This window comes from Uloborus diversus, chromosome 4 (assembly GCF_026930045.1).
Source record: "Uloborus diversus isolate 005 chromosome 4, Udiv.v.3.1, whole genome shotgun sequence".
Classification (NCBI taxonomy): domain Eukaryota; kingdom Metazoa; phylum Arthropoda; class Arachnida; order Araneae; family Uloboridae; genus Uloborus; species Uloborus diversus.
In genome coordinates this window covers 124,568,294-124,592,606 of record NC_072734.1, presented here as the reverse complement: position 1 = coordinate 124,592,606, position 24,313 = coordinate 124,568,294, and the positions used below count along the sequence as shown (strand labels likewise).

The 24,313-nt window shown below is 33.2% G+C and overlaps 1 protein-coding gene across 1 annotated transcript; it reads right to left on the bottom strand.

The window, feature by feature from the left end:
- Positions 1-915: 915 nt before the first annotated feature.
- LOC129220817 (astacin-like metalloprotease toxin 5) lies at positions 916-23,963 on the bottom strand. The gene is made up of 6 exons (XM_054855248.1): positions 23,938-23,963; positions 12,465-12,573; positions 10,873-10,960; positions 8,733-8,841; positions 2,408-2,583; positions 916-1,889 (listed from the first exon to the last, which is right to left on the bottom strand). Exons 1-6 carry the CDS (start codon positions 23,961-23,963, stop codon positions 1,663-1,665), a joined length of 735 nt encoding a protein of 244 aa, XP_054711223.1. The 3' UTR covers positions 916-1,662.
- Between the last annotated feature and the right edge of the window lie 350 nt (positions 23,964-24,313).

The window sequence follows — 24,313 nt, the reverse complement described above, 5'->3', positions numbered from 1 at the left end:
ATGCTTTAAAACATAGGATTTGACCATTTTTTAAAGATAATTTGTCAAGTAAAGATAATTTGACAATGACATCACAAGTGATGAAATGCCATTCACTGATACCATTATCACAGAGAGCAATATTTAATTCGTTTCTTTACTCGCATGTACTAGCAATGATATCGTTGATAGCAAGCGTAGAGTGCAATATTTAATTCACTTCTGAATTATCATAAACTGAAAACGCGGTAGATAGCAAACATAATCATTCAGTTCGCCAGTGGAGTGCGCGCCAAAGTTCATCACTTGTGGTGTCATAAAGACTACAGTAACTAAACGTAGTACTTTTTACTGATGGGAACAACCCCATTAGTGGGATGTACGTGTTTCTGATTGTTCCAGCATCAGACCCCCAATCCCGCCCAGAGATGTACCTCAAGATATTTAGTCTCCTTCTAGCCTTAAGCACAAGATGATCAATATGACTGTTTCCCAGTATTTCAACACAAATCCCAAATATTTTGGATGTTTATCCGCATTCAGCAATTGACCATTGAGTAAGATATTGGGATGGTAATTATAGATCTTTCTGTTAGTAGTAAAGAAGGCTACCATAGATTTAGTTGGATTAAAACACAGTTTGTGATCATCAGAGAAATTCCGAATGTCTTCTAAAACTTGGTTAATAACACTCTCCAAGCTCTTCAAGTCAGAATTGGACTTCCAGAGGACAAGTCCATTACAAAAATTGGGGATCACCGTTTGAAAAACTGATTAAACAATTAGTAAATGGTAAAAAGAATGCTGAAGCAAAAACAAGTAAAAGTAAAATTAAGAACCCAATTACAATGACTTTTATCCAATAAATCAAAAGGCTAAATTAGTTATAAGTTATTTTATTTCAATTAATGAATACAATTAAAAATGATACGGTCACACAATTTTTGACTCTTTATCACTACAGTCGAAACCGGTTACAGCGAATACAAGAGCTCCAACATGTATATAAATTAAACAAGATTGCAGCTAAAAGCTAACTTGAAAATACAGTTGCAAAACAAAATTACACTTTATTTGTCACTATCCGCAATAAGTATATAAATAAACCAAAATCCTCATTTATATAATAGCGAATGATCGAGTAACGATCCTGACGTCACCAACAATGAAACTCCCTCCACGGCGTGATAATTTGATAATATTTTTTGGTAATGTTTGACGTGTAGGGAAATGTTTTTTTCGACAAAGCTGAACTGGATCCGGTAACTAAACTGTTTTACTGGTGCCTTACCAGTCATTTTAGAAGAATGAAGAAACAAAAAAGTGATCAACAGTGACCGTTATCTACTGGAGTTTGGGGTTCATCCACTGGAGTAAGGGTTAAAATTTCAACTATCAAAATATCATCGACAAATGTAGAAGCAATTTTCACACGTCAACCTTGACGGGTGATTATCTAGTAATTTAATAAAGAACGAAGTAATTCAAATAAAAGATTTTTTTGCTCGTTAAATTGATATTTTGTTCGGCATTAAAGGATTATGCTGCATACTTTGACATAATTGGAATTTATATTGACACATTTGAGCATATTAGTTTTGCTTAAAATCTCGGTAAAATCGGGTTTCCAGTTAATTCGAGCTCGCTGTAATCGGATTCGATTGCATTTTAAATGTCCTTTGCTCACGGGCATTTGTACATCATATTAACCCTATGTTTGTCGGAGTCACTCAAAAAGTATTTGAAGTGGATTTCTTGGAGCACCTTGTTGTTTGTTCCAACCATCGTCTTCAGGTTCTTGCTGTCTTTCGAGAATTTGTACGAACCATACAGCATTATCGAATTGTAATCGAACACCGTCAATAATCGATTTTGGTCTTCCGATAACTTTACAAAATGATCTTCCATGCCTGGGAGAAAAAAGAAAGAAAAAAGTTATAATTATGGCGTACGTCTCGTGGTTCTGTCACATTTGGTAAACTTTTGAAGTAACGTTTCACTCATTACCGATTTTAACTGCCCTTTTTTTTTGATGAAGGTGGGGGGTTGCCTAATCGCTAAAAGCAGATCCACACGTAAAGTAAAAAAAAAAATCTTTTACTTTTTTTTTTTGAAAAATTAAAAATTATAGCTTTATTTGTTTTTTTCATGGAGTTCCAGGTAATTTTTCATATTTTAAAGTCAAAGATGCAGCAAAATACATTTGAGGGAGTGAGACCACCAAGGACCATCCTAAGTGATTGAAAGACATATCTCGGACACTTTTTTTTTTCTTTTTTGCAAATCGAAAGTTATTCGTATTTGAAAGACTCTTCGAGCAATGCAAAAAAGAAACAGTTCGCCGAGTGAAAGTTTCCCCAGAAGTTTACAATTGTGCAATTCCCGAACTTTTATTTATTTCTGGAAGAGTAGAAATGACTTTGCTAACCTTCTTGGATGTTCTCCCAGAAAATGACCAAGTAATCATCTCGGTCAGACCTGTTATGTTCGTGATAGAATCCCAGGGCATGCGTCAACTGGTGGAAGACGATCCCCATGAGTCCACAACCTTTCCCCAACGATAAAGGCTGGCCGTCGCCAGTTTTGCCGACATGCGAATAGCACCTGTAAGGAAAATGAACAGTAGTGTAGTAGATGGAAGGGAAAGTTGCCCATACACTGCAGCAAAAGACCGAAATTGGGGAGTATCAACAATCACTGGTAATTCACCAGAAATATTCGGTCTTTCGCCTTGTCTTTGGTGTGTAAATTGTGATATTCATCGGAAAATCGATCTTTGACAGTAACATATTGACCTGTATGTGTATTTACACGCTTTTTATGAAATGAATTTCGGAAATACAAGCAGTCTATTATTTCGACACCGTATCTTTTTCCCACATGCCTAGTTAATAATTTGTTAAATGTGAACAACGACAGGGAGGGGGGGGGGGATCGTCCCTAGAGCCCTTGGTTGTAAAACACACTGCTAAATAGTTCTTGGCGGCATGGCCGTCCGAAGAGCTGACGCCGCACAGTGGTTCAAAACGACAAAAAAGCGGAAAAAATTCAATAACTTTGAATATTCTCAACAAATGCTATGAAAAATTGTTGAAATTGTTGTATGGTAATATTTATCTTCTTGCTGGCTGATCGTATTCACTGCGAAACCCCGATTTTACGTCCCCCGAATCAACGTTTTCCCCGCGTTTTACGATTTTTATCATCAATTCCCAGTTTTTCCGTGTTTTAATAATATTAATTTAACCCGGATTGAAAGTTCATTGGTTATGAATTTCCGCATTTTACGTTTTCCCTTGGCAGTTATAAAAAAAAAGAAAAAAAAAGTTTTAAAATTAAGCAACGTGTTTCCTTCTGTGTATTTTTAAACATAATCCACTCTGTTAAAAGTTAATCCATGAAAACAGAAATGCTACTACTCCATCCGTAGCCAACCTTGTGGACCCTTCGGCTGCTAATGAAGATGAACAAGAAGAGGAAACACAACTCGTCTCTTCTTTCAATACTGAATTTAAGAGCTTACTAATAGTGAAAGACTGTTTTCTTTATCATAAAGACCAGGAAAAAGCTTTGCAAAGTATTTCAATCCTGGATGAATTCAATGACTCATTATTACTGACTATTTTCAACCTAAACGCCCGGATTCATAACTTAATGTGTTAGAATGATCTAAATTGGTATGTACAATAATGTTCTTTTCGTAAAATATCGCGTTTTTACCTTTTTATAAGCGTCATCGTAGCAGCCTTTATTATTATTTTTGTTTCCTTATCTGATTTTTGCTTCCTATACATTTCCCATACTTTACGTTTTCCCATATTTTATTTATTTTTTTTTTTAAATTTAAACTGACGTTTTCCCATATTTTATGTATTTTATGTTTGATTCAGGCCCCTGAGAAACGTGAAATCGGGGTTTCTCTATAGTTCAAATTCCTTTCCGTTTTTAGCGAAAAATATAAATTAAATCAGTTGTATGCCACACGCAAGGTTTATTTATTGCAATTGATACCCTCGAACAATATTTTCTGTCAATATTGACAAACTGAGAACAGCTTTATACTAGAATGATTTCGAAAAGGAAATCAGAAATTTCAAACGTTTGATGATTTTCTAATTTCATTCCTTTATGAACAGAATGTTTATTTAACTTTTCATACAGAATCATGTATTAGTTTTAAAAATTTCTTTCTGATATGTATCTTCTTCAAAGCCATACGAAACGGGTCCGTAAATTGTTATTTTCAGGTTACTATTGCATTGCATGTCGAATAATGCTCCGCATTAAACCATAACAACGTAAATCTGTTTTAAAAAATCCTCTATATTTATTGATGAATGTTTCAAGAGCCCCAACTTTCGGAAACAGTAAACAAACGTTTTTAGGCTCTCCTGCAAAGTAGTGAAACTAACAAGTTTGGTGACCAATTTCTTTGATAAAAAAAGCAATTTAGCCCCGTCATAACGTTACGAGTTATTTTATAGCTTACTATATTGGTGTTTGTAAATAGCGAAAATCAAACAAAACATCTGCCACGACTGCAATCGCAGGTGGTCGCTGCTAAAATGTTGTTGTTTATTTACAGGAAGGATTAAGCTATTGATATATGTAAATTTTAGCTCACCGGAAGCCGCCGATAAAAGTATATTCCACAATATTTTTCATTATATTTTTTAGAAAAAAATGTTTTTTTTTTTTATTTCAGGTAGTTTTAAATTTTCATGAATTTTTAATTTTTAACTACGATGTAATATGCATTCTATAAGTGTGAAAAACCAATCAGAAATGACTTTTATTAAATTTTAGTCCTCCTTATTGAACGAATGAATTAAAACTGAAGTATAAGGCGTACGTCCGAAAAAAGTAAAAACATAATTGTTCAACAATCTTGGCTTATTTTTGTGAAAAAAGAATTTTTTTTTCAAAAAACTCTTATGGAGTAAGTTACTACAACTCAAGGGCTAAGTAATTACGGCATGAAATATTTTTTATCTTAAAACTTGAAAATGGCTATTTTTTCCGCCCTTGAACCACTGTGCGCTGCCCGGGGCGAAAATTTTCTGGCGCCCCCCTCCCCCTTATACACACAGGAAAAAAAATAGTTATAACATCAGTGCGTTATCCGCGTGAACGCGTCATACTTGATTTTTTTTTTACACATTAATGAACAGAACATTTAGAAGGCTATGCATAATACAAATTAAAACACAAGCAATGAATCTGCTTCTCTATTTGTGAAACATAAATATCACAAAAACTTTAAAAATCCAAATGTTATCCCACTAGACAAAAAACAAACAATTAAAATTCAATTACTTACTCGTATTGATCAAACTAAGAACACGAATAAATAATTTGCTGGTTATAAACAGAAGGTGTGTGTTTATCGAAGTAAATTACGTACATCAAAATTAAATTTCGATCTGGACTCATCCAATGATTCTCTTCAAGAGTTTTTTGGTTTTACTTGTACTAACTTAATACCAGGTTTCATATATGTTAAAAACAAAGATGTCATTCTTTTACATCAAAAATTTTTAAGTTTTTGGGGAAAGCCCACAAATACTCAACAACATCGAAAATCGCTCAGAATTGTGTTTTTGGAGCTCTAATTTCGAAAAATTACTGGCCCTAATATTGCAAAATATGGCCTTACAATATCATTTTAAGATTTGCGTTTAAGAAAATATTCGGACAAAAGTCCCCACACCACTTTTCTTTTAATATCACTAGAAATGGGTTTTTCAAACGACTTACAAAAAAAAAAAAAAAAAAAATTAAGTGGAATAGCCCCTGAATATAAAACATGGCTTAATTGTTTTGGTCCATAATTATGAAAATTTTTTCCAGGGAAATGCTCTAGATCCTCCAATCCATAAAATCTCCAAAGTCTGATTAAAGTTGCGTTTTTGAAACTTCAATTTCGAAAATTTGCAGGGGGGAGAAGGACTTGATTTCAATCTGTTTAAAAAAATAATCGATCAGAAACAATCTCTTAGTTTCCTCCCTTACCCTAACGTCAGTAAACATGACCTACAATCACGTCTTTAAGGCTAAAGTTGCGTTTTTAAAACTAAAAGTTTCAAAATTTCGGACCGTCCTCTCCGCCTTTCCTATCCGATCAAAATTTTTTTGTTTTTTGTTCCTTCATTGTGCTCCTTAAAGTTTTTTTTTCTGGTTACGTCACTGCACACACGGGCAGAATTCAAGCAAATTTGGTGGGAACTAAGCAAAGGAGAAGTGCCTTTTGTTTGGTTCTAAATAGTTACATTTTAAGAAATTGTATCTGCTTCAGTGATCCAAAGGAAACGAATGTTTTGGAGACTTAGAGAAAGGAATATTTTCGTTCCCTAGGAAAAAATAGAGAATCATTGTAATGATTCTCTCTTTTGGGTATCTATGACTATGCATCTATGATATACGAAATGAGGGGGGCGCCCCTCATTTTCTACCATCGGGACATTTTATACGATGAGGGGCGCCGCAAAGGCGCCCCTCATTTCGTGTGAATGTCTTCGTGCTTCGTCGAAAGGAGGGGCGCCTTGCGGCGCCCCCTCATTTCGAGGTGCCCGGAGCGATTGCCCCGCTCTCCCCCCCCCTTCGGACGGCCCTTCTTGGCGGAAACGCGAGTGGTATGTTACACATTTACAATTTCAGTTCACGGAACACTCAAGGCTAAACGTTGACTGAAAAACTAATGCACGGAATAGAACATATAAATTATTAAAAACTAATTCAATAGTTCACATAGTAGAATATGTAAAATATCGAAAATTTCATCAATAAATAATGTGTGGAAAGAATAAGAACGATTTCAATGATTCGGGGATTTAATTACGTAAAAACTGAAAAATTAACGAACTGCTTGAACCGACATGGAACTCGGTGGAAACCTATAAGTACTTTTAAAACTTATCTTTCCAAATCATCCGATTACTTTATTAGGTCAGTTTAAAGAGACCATCCGACAACAGTTCCTCCCTTTCCTGATTTCTCTGGCTATTATTCAGGACGTAATCCTTTTCTCAAATGAATCGTTATAGATAGAAATTTCTCGTGTTATCAAATGAAGCATCATGTGAGCAGTAGATATATTAGACATAATAATAAATTAGCCAATATATGTATCGGCTTATTTATTATTATTCGATGTTTAGATTAACTTCGTGTCGTTTCAAGCTTGTGTGTCTACTCTTATCTATCTTCGTCGTGGAGTAAAGAGAATTCGAAGCCATGCAACTAGCAGTAGGCTGAACGTTAATCAGAGCTTTTATGGGTCATTCTTCAAAAAGTGTAACTTTTCTGTCACACGCCTTTTACAGGAAAAAAAAAATAAGGAACAATTCATTTAACAATGCTTTTTAATTTCATCAAAAATATATCTATTTAAACCTGCCAACAATTTTTTAATAATAATCTTTATTTTAGTATATTTTTGGTTCACAACATGTGAATTCTCACCTCCGTGGCATGTCACACACCTTGTATGACTGTTTACGTTGCTTAATAACTTGTTTAGTTAAAAGTATGTACTTATTTGTCGATTATTCTGTTATCAAGTGTCTCAAATACTAATTGTTTAAGTATATTTAAATTTGCAATATTGCGTTTTAGTTCGTTTTAGTAGGACAAAATGTCATGTCCCACAATAAATTCTCACCTCCGTTACCTAAACATAAAATACCATTCCTCATTAACACGTGGTAGTAGTGACATCAAATTTTATTTTCTATGATACAAGAGAGCCCTCTTGTTTATTTTCAGCCATAGTTGAAGTTGTGAGGTTTTTGTCGAAAAACAAGAAGATAGATTTTTCTTTTAAAACTTAGTGTGGTTATTCTGACTTCTCACCTCCATGAACTTGAATATCAGGGATGTAAATTACAGTAAAAAAGAAATGCACATGTTTTCATATGCTTAACATGTGCAGATTGTAGCAACGAAGAAAAAAAAATTCCCTGAAAAATGTATCTATTAGGCCTATATTAATGGAAAATTCCTCACCTCCGTGACAGACCTTATCAATGTCATTATTTTTGAGGTGAAAATAAATGATTGAGGGGAAATACATCAATAATAAGCATTCTACCAAATTATAAATTGCCAGTATATCCTCAAATTTACTAAATACTATTTTTTGACATACATTTGAAACTATTAATTACGCCGTACTTTAATTAAGAGAGCTTAATATTATATTCCCACTAATCATTAAAATAGTTGATTGTTTGCATAATTAACAAAATTACTACTTTGATATTAATTTGGCCTCGATTTTTAAATATTAAAAGGTTTTTTCTTTTTTTTTCTCTCCGTGTGAACAAGGCATTTTTTAATTTTTCTATTTATGAGTAAAATAATTGAAATTTAGCTGGGTCATTGTTTATTGTCACTTCTAGTAGGTAACACTTTCACGTAAGAATAAAACAAAAATAAAACAAAAGATTTCGAAATAGAAAAATATTTGCGTTCAAAAGTTACGTTTTCTGGAGAATGACCCTTATACTTACACTAGTAATCAATATTTTCGCATTTTACAATTTTGAGGGTGCACTGATAGTGTTCGCATATTGATTGATTTAGTTTACTTATTTATGTATATCAATATTATTTATTTTCAGTTCTTTTTAAAATCTTAGAAGAAAGAATATGTTCAACAGCTCAGATATACTTTATACATAAGACGCACAGTTCAAGAAACTTTAAAATAATTGCAAAGTGAACCAAAACTATATAGAGAAGTGTGATACTACCCCTGTCCTGGAAATATCCTGATGTAATCCTTTTCTGTTGTCCTTGGCACAAATTTGATGCAGGTATCTTTCTGATACATAGTCATAGCACTTTTTAAAACAGTCGGGTCTGTAGAAGGAAGAACTCAATGTTAGAACTCAGTGCGTGTCGTGAAAGGTAACTCATGCTTTTACCTTCATAAAAATTCAACTGCAGTAGATTAGAGTTAGAAGATTTTAAACGTTCTTTACCCAAAAGGATTTTACTTCTTTGGACTATAACTTAAGCAATTTTGAGTAGGTATTTGAAGGGGGTTTGTTTAAAAAAAAGTTTTATCTATTACTGGGTGTCTATAGTTGGGGTAAATCTAATCTTACAACGTCGTAATGCTGTGATTAAAATCTGCGTTGCTTTCACCACATTGCCAGGGTTAGATTAGCCCCAAATATAGTATAAATACGAGGTGACGTTTGGATGACCTTATAACTACTTATGCTTTTTGCAACGTGGTTTGAAGCTAATATATAAGTATTAAACTATCAATAAATAAAACGAGAAATAAATTAATAAAGGTTAAAGGTTTGATGAAAGGAGTGGAGCACTATTGTAAACCCAAATTGACTTCGCTCACATTGTAGAACTACATTCATACAACATCATCACAAGTTGGCCATTTAAAATAGATCCGTTGATCCCTGTTGATACTGATTTTTGTGGCATAATTGTGAACAAAAAGTCAAATAACATTCAAACAAATCAAGGTTTTGATGCATAACATTGTCTCATTGATGGCTAAACTTCTCCTGTGCGCTCGTTAAATGTCTGACCAATTTCGCTGAAGGCTGTAACATTTCATGGAATGAAGGGGGGGGGGAGTGTTTGAAGTTTGAGGTCAATGTAACTTTAAAAAAATAATAATATTTTATCATTTAAATATTAATATTTTTTTCGTTTGTTTTTTGCTTTTTGAAAATTTACTCACAATGAACAGACTGTAGGAGCAAGAGTCTCTCGTTTGGACAGAGTTTAAATTGTGTAAGAATCATTTATCTTTATTATGAAACGAACAAATTTAATGAAATTATTACAATTATTTCAAAAAAAAAAAATCACCCTATTTATGTATGCTTATTTTACCTTAACAAGCATTGAATATTTCATATCTGCGCATATGTTTTCCTTCAGAACATCGTAGCAGAGAAAACCACTTCTGTACATATGTTTTTTCCTTGATAACACCCTAAGGCGCGAGAAAACCACTCTCAAGACAGAGAAAACTAGTCCTGTACGTATGTTTTTTCCCTCACAACACCATAAGAACAGAGAAAACCAGTTCTGTACATATGTCTTTTCCTTCATAACATCACTAGGACAGAGAAAACCATCTTTGTAGACATGTGGTTTTCCCTTGATGACTCCCTAAGAAAGGGCAAATAAAATTGAAAAATAAAAGAAAAAAAAATGTCTGCGTTACATTTTTTGAAAAAAAAAAGTATGTGCGTGGGAGGGGGGGGGGGTCTTCAAAATTTTGCGAAAGAAACAATTCCGTTAAATTGGTCAAAATGCCTATTAGTACAAGTTTGATTATTTAGTTTGATTTATTCAATGCTTCAAACATTCAATTTCTACAGACGTATGTTCCGGTAGCAGAAAATGACGTCGGAAGCGGGATAACGTATGAAACGGACAATGTAAAATCGAAGTTTCACTGTATTTCAATAATTGAGCCTACATTGAAAAACGTCTACGTTATTTTTTCCTTCAATCTGAATTTCGTTTCACTCAGTGGATTTAAATAACATTCAAGAGTTAATAAACTATTCACATTTGTTTTCGTACACGTAGCTATTTACAAAATATTACAATTCACAACACATCACATTATTAATATTTCTTCTAAGCATGGTGAATTCCGTGATGAATTCAACCCAACTCTAAAAATCCAAATTTATAGCTGAAAATATTTCTCACTGTTGCCGCACAGGCAAAATTTTAAAAGATAAACTTTAAGATAATTAAAGCAAAATTAAAGCAAAGACTTGCGAGAGTCTATGCAATATATTTTTTTTAATTTTGTGATTAATATTATTGATTTTACACATTATTTTTTTCTGCCCAAAGAAAAATGCTTTATCTAATACATGGTATCTGAACACATACGCACTGTATCCTTCAACCCCGGGTCCTCTTCGAAGGGAACGATTCCATCGGGCCAGATCCGTGTCCTATCAGCAATTGCATTTCTGTCCTGCAAATGAGATTATATGCATTCCATAGCATTATGTCTCTGAAAATTCAAAGCATATTTAATGTATGATAAATACGAAGAAGAAAGAAATCATTTCTTTTTTAAAGAAGAGAGGCTCTTACACTGAAATGATTGGATGATTTAGAAAGATCTGTTCCAAATGATGCAAATTAGCAAATTGCAATCGAATATGAATCAATACTACGGTAAAATCCCGTTACAACGAACTTCAGACCAAAATTTTACTTGTACTAACGGGAATTTCGTTATAACGGAATTAAAGCAATTTAATGGCAATTAATGCCCCTAAGTAAGTTGAAATTTAAATGTAGCGGCGCTGCTGTAGCATATAATTCTGCTGTAGCAAAAGTTCTCGTTGTCATGCTTAATTGGATTGCTTCAGTGTTTTTGCATATATGTGATATGTTCTGGAAATAAAGTGTTCGTATAAAACGTTTTCGGTTTTTTGGAGCTTTAACCCTTTCTGACAGGTTAGAGCTTAGTGGACATTTCCTAGTTTTGAGTAAAACGCGTTTAAAGATAACTTCCTAGTAGGCTATCAATGAAAAGTTTCTCTAAATCATGCTGTATAGCAGAACCTACCAGGGCTTCTAGTACCATCTCTTGCCCCAAGACAGAGGAGAGGTTCACCTACCATTTGTACTGGTTATCTCCAAATTTTTAATTTTCTGTCTTTGAGCTCTGGTTTGAGAATGAACAAGCTATGATCTCGCATGGGAGTCCTGGATAAAAAAAATATTCATTAAAACTTTAGTTTTGTTTAATTTATACATTTAAAACTTGACAAAACTTGAAGAAGGCTCGTGGCATGATCTGGCAAAATGAGTTCTGTAATAAATGTGAGGGCCATGTATCACAGCGGCCAAAGAAATTGCCATAAAGCGAGGGTAGACCCCCTGGCACCAAGGTTTCGCCAAGTAAATCTCCAAATGCTTAGCTATGGCCCTATATGGAAGAGACTAAGAGGTTCCACAGCAATGGGCCCCGAGCAGAGAAGGGGTCTTGGATATTTAAAAAAAAAAACATTTTTTTAAAAATAAGTCAAAACTAGACCGAGCTGGAAGGGGACCTGAGGCATAATCTGGCTAGGGGGCTATGCATAAATCAGGAACACACAGATGAGTTTAAATTTCTGTAACATAACAATTTTTGTACGTTGGATTAAAATCAGCATTTTGAAATGAGTAACTAGCAACGCTTGCATTGCGGTTACGGAAAGTTAACAGTACCTGCATTGAGAAGGCTTGGTTATCAATCCCCTATGAAAGATGCTTTCAAAACATGGTTTCATGCTTCATAATCAGAAATCGATTGAGCATCAAGTTAAGGGTTTTTTTTTTACTCCATACTTAGTGATGTGATTGAACATGCTCATGATATTGATATTTTGAGAGGCAAACTATACGTTCTTTAACAAGAAGTTTCGTTCCTGAAAAAAAAAATGTAATTGGAAAAAATCAAACAAACGAATAAAGTTACTTACCTCAAAATCTTCCATACCGAGAATATCCCCGCCAAAAAGATCAGGATTCTCCATAATCAACGATCCTAGTTTCTCTGATAAAAAAAAAGAAAAAAAAAAGAATTGTGAACTGCTTAATTAATTCTAGATTTCAAGATATTAGTCTATTCGGAACTCCAGCGCTCGAATACGCTACCTTGTGGTGATTTACAAAACTGCAAATGAAACTAAAACATTGCCACGTTGCGTTCCACGTGTGTCTGTTGACGTAAACACAGGCAGTTTGTTCTGAGTATTTATTAACGCAATCGATGTGTCTTAGTTTGCTTTCAGCTACAGAAATTAGTTCGTCCCTTAGTAATATTCTCGAGCTTCTCAAAATAATGTCAGTTTTCATTATTTCCTTAATAATTGGTGAAAGCGAAAATTCTGGATTAACAAACTTGGATAACGTTATACAAGGTAAAATTTTTTATTGTTTTGTATGAATTTGTAAGAATATGGGTTTTTTTTTAATCTTAAATTAATTAAACTTACCATATTTTACAGCAGCATTTAGTTGGAATGGACAGTATGCAAAATATTTTCTTGAATATATTATCGTAGAACAAAATGAATAACCGAGAAAGAATTTACTTTATTCCTTTTATTCTCAGCTGAAAGGTTTCGCCAAATTTGTTTAGGGTTATAGTTTTAGTATTGTGCGAGCAAAGTAGCCTTGGCGAGATTTCGCGTTTTTAGTTAAACCATTTTTAATTTTTATCATGAGTGGAATAAAATGGTAGTAAGATTACATAATTCGTAAGTGAAAAGAAATAATGGTCAATCAACTGAAAAGAAAACTTACCACCATATATCCGTGAGAATTTTGTTGATGATTTGCATAACATGACACGATTAAATCGTAACTCAGAAATTAGAAAAATCGAAACAGAAAATTTTTAAATTAACCGATTCGGGAATTCGAGAGAAATAACTCAGCTACAAATGGAAAACAATAAGCGCTAGCCAAGCAAGGCAAAAAAGTATCATCTTCTTTCGATAACAATTTGTAATGTCATATTGAATTTTCTAGCATTAATTGTTATTTTTGTCAGGCCACAATTATTATTTAGTTTTATCAAGAATTGATAAATATCGAATTCAACATCGTGAAAATAGCTGCTTAGAACTACGAACTACATAGTTTGCATTGATCTTTGACGTTTAGTAATGCTTCTTGAATTCTCATTTCTTTCTACGTGGGCCAGAATATCCACAAGACTTTGAAAATTGATTTAAAAAGAATAAAGCGAAAAAATCATACGTATGAACAAAAATCACAACACTTTTAGCATTTTCTTCGTTACCATGTGCGTTTGTTTTACTTTTTAAGTCCGCCATTAGACAGTGACTTCAGTGCCCCCTATAGTTCGTTGGAGTTGCGAATGGGCCGAGTGTAAATATCGTTCAAGTTCGTTTACCAATCTTAGGGACTACGTGAACTTGCTTGAAATCTATTATAAATGATGAACTCAGTAGAAAAATACAATGTTCACACGCTGGAATTGTCTCATTAAGTTTTAATTAGTAATTGAAATAGGAACTACGTTCCGTGGACTGTTAGCACTTACACAAAAAAAATTGTCTCTAGATGGCGCTATTAAACACAATATTTATAATCTAAAAATTCAATAAACAGTTTTTCAACCGAAATTTTACTGTTTTGCTCAATTTTTCGTTGCAAAAAATATTAATACTTGAACTACTTTGATATACCCCCCCAAATCGGAAATTTGGCGACTTTTTTTTGTTTTTGTTGACACAAAACTTTGTTGCCACAAAAATTGTTGCCACAAAACTTAAAAAAAAACTCAAAAAATGGTACAAAATACAAGAAAATACTTAATTTGGCAACAGCAAAAACCTAAAAGCTGAAAAAACCTAAATTGGCAACACCAAAATAAGTAACAGCAACCCTAAAAAGTCCGTAGGAAATGCCAGATTTGGCGCGTAATTTTTGGGGGTGTATATCAAAGTTACACCTTAATACGTTTTAAATTACTTACTTTCGCTTAGTAATTTCGTAACTAAAAGGAAATCAGAAATTGTATCAATACGCAGCACTGAATGATCTTATCTCAAGATTTCGTTTATTACAACTGAGCCAGCGCACATAGACATTGTTAAGTACAAAAAATTAGAAGGCACTTTACTTCACAAAAAAGATTTAATGAATCACCGAATAGCAATAATTGATCTACAAAATCTTAAGAACATAAACAACTCTAACAGATGCCAATAGATGTTTAAAAAAAAATATTAGAAAATTAAACATTAGCAGACGATAAATTAAAAACTAAAAAGTATATTTCATATCACGATGTTTTATCTTTTCCTTTTTTAATAATATTGCTTTTTGATTACAGACGATATTTTGGGCTCATTTTTAACTTACTTTCTCGTCAAAGTAATATAAAATAAAAAAAAGGACATAAAAGGTGGTTTACTGTGCTAAGGTTAATGTATCGTAAAAATATTGCTTAGTACAAAAAATAAGTCAAAAAAAAAAAAAAAAAAAAAAAAATAAGATAAAACAATTAATTAAGTATCAAATTCGAAAGTAGGGGTTTGAGATGTTAAAAATATGTGTCTGTCGGTTGACCTTTGTGCTCCCCTCCCCCCCCCCCCAAAAAAAAATTAACAAATCGTTCATTTCAAACAAACTTTTTAACTTCCTGTTAAAAAAAGGAAGTATTGTATTCGCGAAAAAATTTTCACTCAAAAATCGACCTCAATTTCCCTTTTGCTCACCCCTGAGTGAATGTTGAGTTTTTTTTTTCGATTCGACACACAGGTGGATAAGTGCATAAGGACGTATAGACACGCGAAATATCCATTTTGACGATTCTTGAGTTAATTACAACGAGTTTTCTCGTGACGTGCGTATGTATGTATGTATGTATGTCGCATAACTCAAGAACGGTAGGTTCTAGAAAGTTGAACTTTGGTACGTAGACTCCTAGTGGAGTCTAGTTGTGTACCCCCCTTTTTGGTTGCATTCGGGTGTTTCTAAAGGGGTCTTTTACCCCTTTTTGGGGGGAAATCATTGTTAATTTCGATGTAAACTCAAGTGATGTTATAGTTTGGCGGACACTTGGCGATACATCGCCAGTCTTTTGGTCGCCAACCTGGAGATTTTTTTTAAAAATCTGATTTCTTTCTCCACTGTTGGCGATATCTAGAGAGTAAGCTATTGAATCACATCAAAATTGCCAATAATGGGAAAATTAAGTAGTAAATTGGAGTAAAAGGAAGTCATGTGATGCACACATCAGCTCGTTTTTCTTTCCTTTTTTTTTTTTGAAAGATCTCCCCGATGACACCTCATTCCGGTATTTCATTTTTTGATTTGAATAATTTTTCGTTCAACTTTGAACAGTTTCAAAGCATTTTATATTAGTGTTTGCGGGAAAAATTGGGGGCAAATATAAAATGCGAACTAAATGCGGATTTGTTTAAGAAAAACTTTGTTAGAAAAAGCTCTTGATGAGAATATTTTTACAAAAGATTTTTTTTTAATTAGACATTTTAAGGGCATTTTTTCGACAATTAATTTTTATTTTAAACATTAACGACATTACGAAAAATTATTTTATGTCACCAAAAGTTGATAAAATGGAATAGATTCTGAATACATTCTCAATTTTTGCTGACAAGATATAAAAATGAAAGTTATTATTAAATATAGAAATACCATATCTCATACACTTAACACTGACAAAAAAGTCAGAAATTAATATGACTGAATCGAAATGAATTTAAAGGCAAATGTTTTTACCAGGGCTGCAGAGCTGGAGTGAAAAAGAACCAATTCCGGACTGTGGCTCTTACCCTATCCCCTCGTTTGTGCACTAACTATCAATCTAACTCAATATTCATTGCTGATGCTTGAATAATTTAATCCAGTGGTAAATAATCTTCTTTTACCTGCGGGCTACAACTCACATTAATAGGAATCTTGTGGATCAGAACAAATATCAAATTTATTTATATAATTCAAGTTTTTCTAGATAGCATGGGAAAACAAGGGAAACGAAAGACAATTACAAACTAAAATTGCTGACTTTATTACTACATGCTTATTTTATTGCATGTGTTTCAGAAATCAATTTATGACTACTTGACTTCAAAATTAATAATAAAGAAAGAAGATTACTAGTATTTTTGGAAGGTTTTAGAATATATTTTTCGTTTTTTAACACTGAATACAACGACGGGGCACATGGGTCAGCTTCAAAGGGCAGGTTTGATCCGCGGGCTGTAGGTTGAGCACCACTGATTTAATCAATGCTTCCCAGTTCATCAAAACATTGGATGGACTATAAATGCGGGCAGTATTGAAATAAAATGGAGCACTATTTCCATTGCATCAGATAATGTTCAAAAATTAGTCCTCCTGTGCATGCCCGAAAACTCGGTGTTCTTCGAAGAGATGTAGTACATGCAAGACGTAAAATTTTTCGTACACATAATTTTCCTCTAGTGACTGTAGCTGTATAAACTCTCAGGAGGAAAATAACTCTGTACGCAAAAACGGGATAGATGAATTCAGTGATTCTGACGATGATACTTCAGAATGAAGTTTGCTTCTTGAAAAAAACTATTTTTGATGTACATGCATAATGTTTTTAACGTACATGCATAATATTTTAAATGCACATGTACAATATTTTTTATGTATTTAAAATTTGTCTGCCTCTTGCTTGTCAGTTTCACTCCTTTTCATGTATCTCTAAAGGTCTGTAAAAAAAATATGAGACACTATTTTTTTGTGAACATTGGGTTTTTTTCATCTGTAGACACTAAGGATTCAGAAAAATATCACTTTTTGTAGTCCCCGAAGTTGGCAAACGAAACCATGTTTTTAAGCATCTTTTATGCCTTCGTCCCACAGCCTATATACGTTACAATCAGATTCGAGTTTCCTTAAATTAAGATTATTTGCAATTTCAGTTTTTAAGTTTAATTTAATTTAAGTTTTGGCTATTTTTAGTCTCATTTTAGCTTTACTTAAGTTTATTTTAAACATATTAACAGAGTGCCGAACGGATCTACCCCTTCAGTGATCTACACTCAAAGTGGGGAAGAACCAAACCCACATTTTTGGGGGGAGGGGGGACAGTTTGCATTCAGTTTAGGTAAAATTATACGCAAGTTATATTGTGAAAATCGTTCTGCAAAATTTAGACAGTGGTGAACGCCAATTTTGCAACACAATCGTATTTTCGATTTGAAAAATTAGTATAAGTATGCACTACAACACAAGCACACTTCGTTCATGTGGTAAACATCTTTCGAAAAATGAGTGTTGTTGACAAAATAAGGTTTAATGCAATTTCCTTATCGTGTTTTATTTTGAACTTTGCCGCAGTTTTCGAAAGGTAACCCAAAATTTGTGTTCGAGTCTGTAAAGACGAGATGTAATACTTCAAATTTCTGTCACTTTTGAGGGGAAATACATTTTACTTGTTACCTTATATGTGTTAAAAACTCCTGAAATAATTGGTTAGATAAACAATAATGAATTTCAAAATTGACTTCCAAATGAAACTGAAAATTACGAAATATTCAAGCAAAATATGTATCTACTGCGCTGAGAAATAATAATAAAGCAATCTGATGTGGACACCACAACTATTTCCTGTTAAAGAATCGATATTTTTTAATAAATAGAAAGAATGGGTGCGTGTACTCATACCAGAACATTCAAGTTAATGTTTCTTAAAAGGACATTTTTTAGACACTTTCCTACGTCTATAAAAGTAAGATTAGATTTAGAAAATTGCGTTTTCAAGTTCAGAAATTTAGTGTTTTTGTTGGAGTCAGGTCTGAAAATTGTAACGACATAAATTTTATGGAACAAAAATACAATATAATATATAGCCCTAGAGAGAGCAAAAAGATATACTTGCAGCTAATATGGTTGCGAATCGACGAAGAGAAGGCTTTTAGTGCAAATCAAAATTACAAATATCGACAACTTTAACGTTGGTTCTTTGAAATCTCGCGAACTATCGCCAAACCGACAGCGGATTCGACGTCCTCATTTTTGTCACTAAATTTGAATACAAATGCTTTTATTCCTGTCATTATTTCAGTCTGTATTGAAATTACGATGATTTGTCACGAAAAATGAATAAACAGCCTCTTTAAAACATCTGGTTGCAACCAAAAAGGAAGGTGGACAACTAGACCCTATGCAGGCCCCGCATCGAAATTTCAGCCTTTTACGACATACCGTTTTTTAGTTATACGAAAACTGCCGTACATTCGTTCAAAGTACATATGCACCTAAGACGTGCGGAAATAACTAGTCGACATTTATTCCGGGATGGATAAAATAGGAATTTCGAAATTAGAGAGAAAAAAAATTTTCCGAAATTAAAATAATTCTTTTACTTATCACAAGGAAGTAAATATTAATTTGACAGCTAAATTATTCGATTAAACTCTGAAGTGGTTAAATCACCTAAAAGATGACATAACTATCTTTTCTTCTTTTTTCATTGCTCTTAATTCAAACTATTTCAAACACATGGAAAAAAGTTTCACCGCTCTAGCTCAGATATTTAAAACGTTATGAGTGGTTTTAGGTCATGCACAATAAGTGACCTAATGCAAAAGCAAAACTTTTAAAGCAAAAGTGTTTTTTCTCGATGATCATTTTTTTTCTTGTTCCCATGTTATTGGAATTCCCAAGTATATTTTTCTTTAAAGATGTAGAGCTTTAAAGTAACAAATTTTCAAATGTTAATAATACTTTTTTGTAATCAAGATAATATACTTTTCCAAAACTGGGAATTATAAAATTATTTCCTAAACAAGTAAAATCTGAAGAGCATACTATACTTTTATAAACAATTTTTTAAAAAGAACTTTCAGGATTTTTTAGCGTAATTGATCACAGAATATTTTCTAATAAGAATTTGTAAGCTAATGAATACCCACCCCGATTCGTAGAAGTCAGTACAGTGATCATTTCTGAAAACATATTTTAGAAATATGTGCAAAAATAAAAAAGCCTAAGTGTTTTTTAATAAAAAAGATTTTTTTAAAAAGTGGATTAATGTAATAACTTTTAAAATAAATTATTGATTGTTCAAAAAGAATGCATGTATAAAAGATTCAACAAATTCTTTACTTCATTTGAAAAGAAATTCTTCTGAGGGGTAATACGACTTTATGATGCTCATGTCGATATTAAGATTAAGAAGCAGAGATTGCGTATCGTATCACTACTCAGAAGTATCATGTATCAAATCTAAATATTACCTTCCATAGCAGCACAGATAACTGTACTTGATATGAGAACAGCAAAAATGTACTTGGAAACCATGTTCCCTCTGAGAACAAATGTTTAGTAATGCAGGTACATTCCGTTTCTTTAATATCTTATCAGAAAAACAGCTATTTGCGAAGTATGTCAGCTGTGAAATTTCCAACGGTATAGAAATAATTATTATTTTCAAAAAAAAAGTAAAGAGAAAAGAAAGAATTCGTCTTGCAGTTGTCCTCATGAGATCTTTCAAACGTTAATTCCAACAAAAAATTAGAAACTGAAAACCGAACTGGTTTTTACGGTTGAAAATTTCTAAATTTAAAATTTGGTGTCTTATATTTTTGTAAACGTATTTACTTTTTAATCGTCGATTTTTCCGAGATGAATTTTTGAAAAACTTTTTCCGCCTAAGCCATAAAAATAACGATGTAATTGAAATGTGAACTAACAATGATACAATTCTTTACGATGTATGCAATATGCATGCACTTAAGTTCAAAGTTGTCTCGTAATATTACAAATTTTGAATACCTGCGTTCCAGTAAAGAACAAAGGACATTGCGTATAAAATTTCAAGCAATGTCTAAAAATTGGCATTTTTGTGTTTATTCAATATCTACACCAGTTCATTTAGAATCAAAGTAGGCTATCAATGGCGAAACTACAGTGATCTGGTAAGAGAGCGTCAAGAACGTATATAAGGGAGGGGCCCACCACCATAATTTCAATCTCAAAACAGTTCTGAAGGAAGGTCTTAGACCAACATTCTTTCACTAAAGTTACTACCAAAAATAGTCTAAAATTGTGCCTTTAAGATTTCGATATTTTAGAAAAATTTCGGAGGAGAAGATCTCTAACTCTCCTTACCTCTAAACGTCTCCAAAGATAACCTGAAATTACGTTTCACCTTTCAGGAGAGGATTCTCAAACGCTTCCTTTCCAAAGATTGCCTAAAATGTTAGGAAAAAATCTAAATTGCTTTTGAAAAGAACCTTCAGGCTCAGCAGACAGTTTTTGAAAAAAAAAAAAAAATAGTAGGAAAAATAGGAGCAAAAATTTCAAAAATAGAAAAATTATGCTTAAAAAAAAAAAAAAAAAAAAAATGTTCTAAAAAAGGAAGAAAAATGCAACTAAAATATCCCGATTATGCAACTATGAAAAAAGAGCTACAAAGCTGTCCCATGTTTATGAAACATTTTTTTCAATTAATGTTAAAAATTATAAATTCTTATTCAAGATAAAAATAACGGGAATTGTCTTGCTAAAGAAAATGCTTTACTTATGTATTTCAATTAGCTATTAGCAGAAAGCTTGGCTGTTAAAATAGGACGCAGATGATATTTCTTTGGTGCTTCCTCCTTATCATACCCCATCAAAAATGACAATAGCTTACCCATATTTGAATATATAATTTTCAGAAAGGGCATAAGTCACATTTTTTTTCAAAATTAAGTTAGCTGTGGTTTTACGATATTTGTATGTAGAGAAATCGATTAGTGTAGCAGGGAAAGTCACAAGTCAATCCTTGTACAACAAAGTCTTCTACTTAGGGGTCACATTTTTCGTTTAGTTCAGAAAGGGCACAAGTCCTTAAATTTAAAATTTTCAACAGTTGTTGAACACTGATCAGGTAATTACGTCCACCAACACTTCTTATTTATTTCATCCCCCCCCCACCCCAGTTTTTTTTTTCTTTTCCCTAGTCGGTCTGAATATTCTTATTTTCAACTCTTCAAAATGCTTACACTTCAGGGGGAGGGAGTTTCTCCCCACCAAAACAATTAAAAAGCTTCTCAAATCTCTTTTTGAATGCTCCAATGTCTAAAAATTTCCAGGGGACAATTACCAAATGCCTTGCCTTCTAAAACTATCGAAAACCATTTAAGATTGCTTTTATAGAGCTCCAATTTTGAAAAATGGCCGAACCCCTAACATTACCAAACACGGTACACAGTCGCTTTTTTAAGACTTCAATTACGAAAAATTTTCGAACGACCGCCCGACTGCTCCCGCATGAAATCTCAAAATGAAAAAAACTACAATTTCGAAAAATTTAAGGTGGAAAGCGTTTAAATCCCTCCACAGTATCACTGAATATCTCTTTAAAACTTCGTTTTTTAGGACTTCAATTTCGAAAGTTTCTGGGGAAGAGCCCCAGAATCGCCCTACCAGTAACATCATCGAAGTTAGTCTGAAACTGTTTTTAGAATTTCAATAAATTGGGCGGGAGGGTGATCGATTTAGCTCTATTTTTTCTTTTTAAAGATCGGTGGGCAACTTCAAAAAGTCCCACTCCTTTCATTTCCCTAACGTCAACAAATATAGCCTATAATGGCGTTTTTGAGAATTCAATTTCTAAAAACTTCCGCAGAAAGCCCCCCCCCCCTCCCCCAGAAGCAAGAATTTTTAAAGAGTGCGCTCCATAAACTATTTTTTGGTTGCGCCACTGGGTGACATTATGGAGTTCTTGCCCCACTTTGAAAAAAAAAGAGAAGATCAGGGCACTGTTGCTCCTCCCCTCCCCCCCAACAACAAGGGGGGTGGGCGAGGGAAACACATCTTGGTTCTATGGGCCCCCTCCAAAATAAAAACATATATATGCCACTTGAGACCGTAGTGAGCTTCCAGTTATGAAGTGATCCAAATAAAACTCTATGAAATGCTCAGGGGTTGATGAGCAATATCGAGCATGAGTTAGTGAGCCGATGGAATAGCAAACACTAATTTAAAAACAAAATTGCAAAATTAGATTATTTTTTCAGAGACTGATTTTTTTTCTTCATATTCAAAGGATTAAGGAAGGCGAGAGACAAGCTCTGACGTGGACGCCATAATATTGCTTCCTTGTACGCTTATTGAATTATGTATACATTTTGAACCATAAATCTCACACACAACCATCATTCCGTCAAAAAAAGAAAAAAAAAAAAAAAAAATCCGGACCAATTACAGTTACATATTTTAAAATTTCCCATAATTCAGATCGCTGCTGAAAATAGTAATATGACGATGTAAAAACATCGAACGATTGACATAATAGGCGTTGTTAGAAATTTATTAACTTTCGTTGAAACAATTACTGTAAGAGCCAAGTGTTGAGCATTTAGAACAAAAAACGATGTTCAAAGCTTGAGTATTTGACTACTTATTCGCAAGACCAAACGTCTGAAAAATGTTCCCAAACATACGAAAATCTGGACATTTGAACGATTTTGGTTCAGCCCTGTAAACTGAACACAAAACAATTATATACAAACCCATTCTGACATTTTATATTGTTGTATGACCGCTAATTAAAGACATGCCCAGAATAAGGCTAAGTTTGATGTCACAAAGAGAAACAGCCTTTGAGAACGTCTTGAACAACCAAAACTCAGTCCAGCCCCAATTTTGTCTTCTGGGGTGGGGGAGGTCTTGGTCACAATGGATCTTATCTATATATAAATACCATATTAAGATGGGCAATATGTGTCATTAAAAACCAAGGGTTCGAGGGAGGGGGGGTGGCTGCGCTCCTAGCAGCCAATCAATTATTTAGGTAGGCCACATCACAGGCTGAGCTCGGCTCAAGTCTGGACGACACTCAGACAGTAAAAAAGGAAAAGCACTTGTGCCACTCTGAGTATAAACGGCATAATATTGATCATAATTTCAAGAAGAGAAAAAGAAACAAATGAGAGAATGTACAATTTTTATTGAATCGATAACATAACATTTCAAATAATACATTAAATATATAATATACTCCTTTACAGGATGAATTTCAGATCATGCTCACTGGGTAAAATTGAATCACCTAGGGGTAAAAAATGTTTTTCAAAGTCTGTATTTGTTTTAAAAGTTCATTTCGTATGTAATTATCCAAGCAATGGAAAATTTTAAAACGCTCTAATAGTAGCATAAACATCCCATTTTACAAAGCTATATATTATTACATAAACCAAAGAGTTTCTAAACTTGATTTTATTCCAGCTCCAAAGAAAGAGGGTATACTTAGGTTATTAAAGAAACAATACATTTGTAATACAAAATGCACGCATGAATCAGAGTTTCAGGAATTCTCACATCCCTCCTTTCTAATGCACGGAAAGCATTCGTTGTAACTATGAAACACTCGCATGAAATTTGTGTATAAAGTAAATTTGTTTTTTAATAATTTTTCATGTCACTAACCTTCTACAAAAATTGGAATCATACATATTGTCCAATCATTTGTTTTAAATTATATTGGTTCATAAGCTGTTTCTCTCTGACCACACACAATAAAAAGTATTATACCATGTAACTTTCAGGGTGTAATGAGGAGAACTTAAGAAAACTTTGTACTAAAGTTCTTCATTTAGTTTTAATGTTGAGTTATATTTTGTTGGAACTTCTTTATTAGTTTTGTTGCAAACAATATGGTGGCTGATTACCAAAAATTGTTGTTTTATAAAATTAACACATTAGTCTCTGCATGACTTCTGGTGAATTGCTACTTTTTCTGAAGGGTTGTCCTTGTTATATTTCACTGAAAAATAAAATGAATAAAATAATAGTACAACTATTG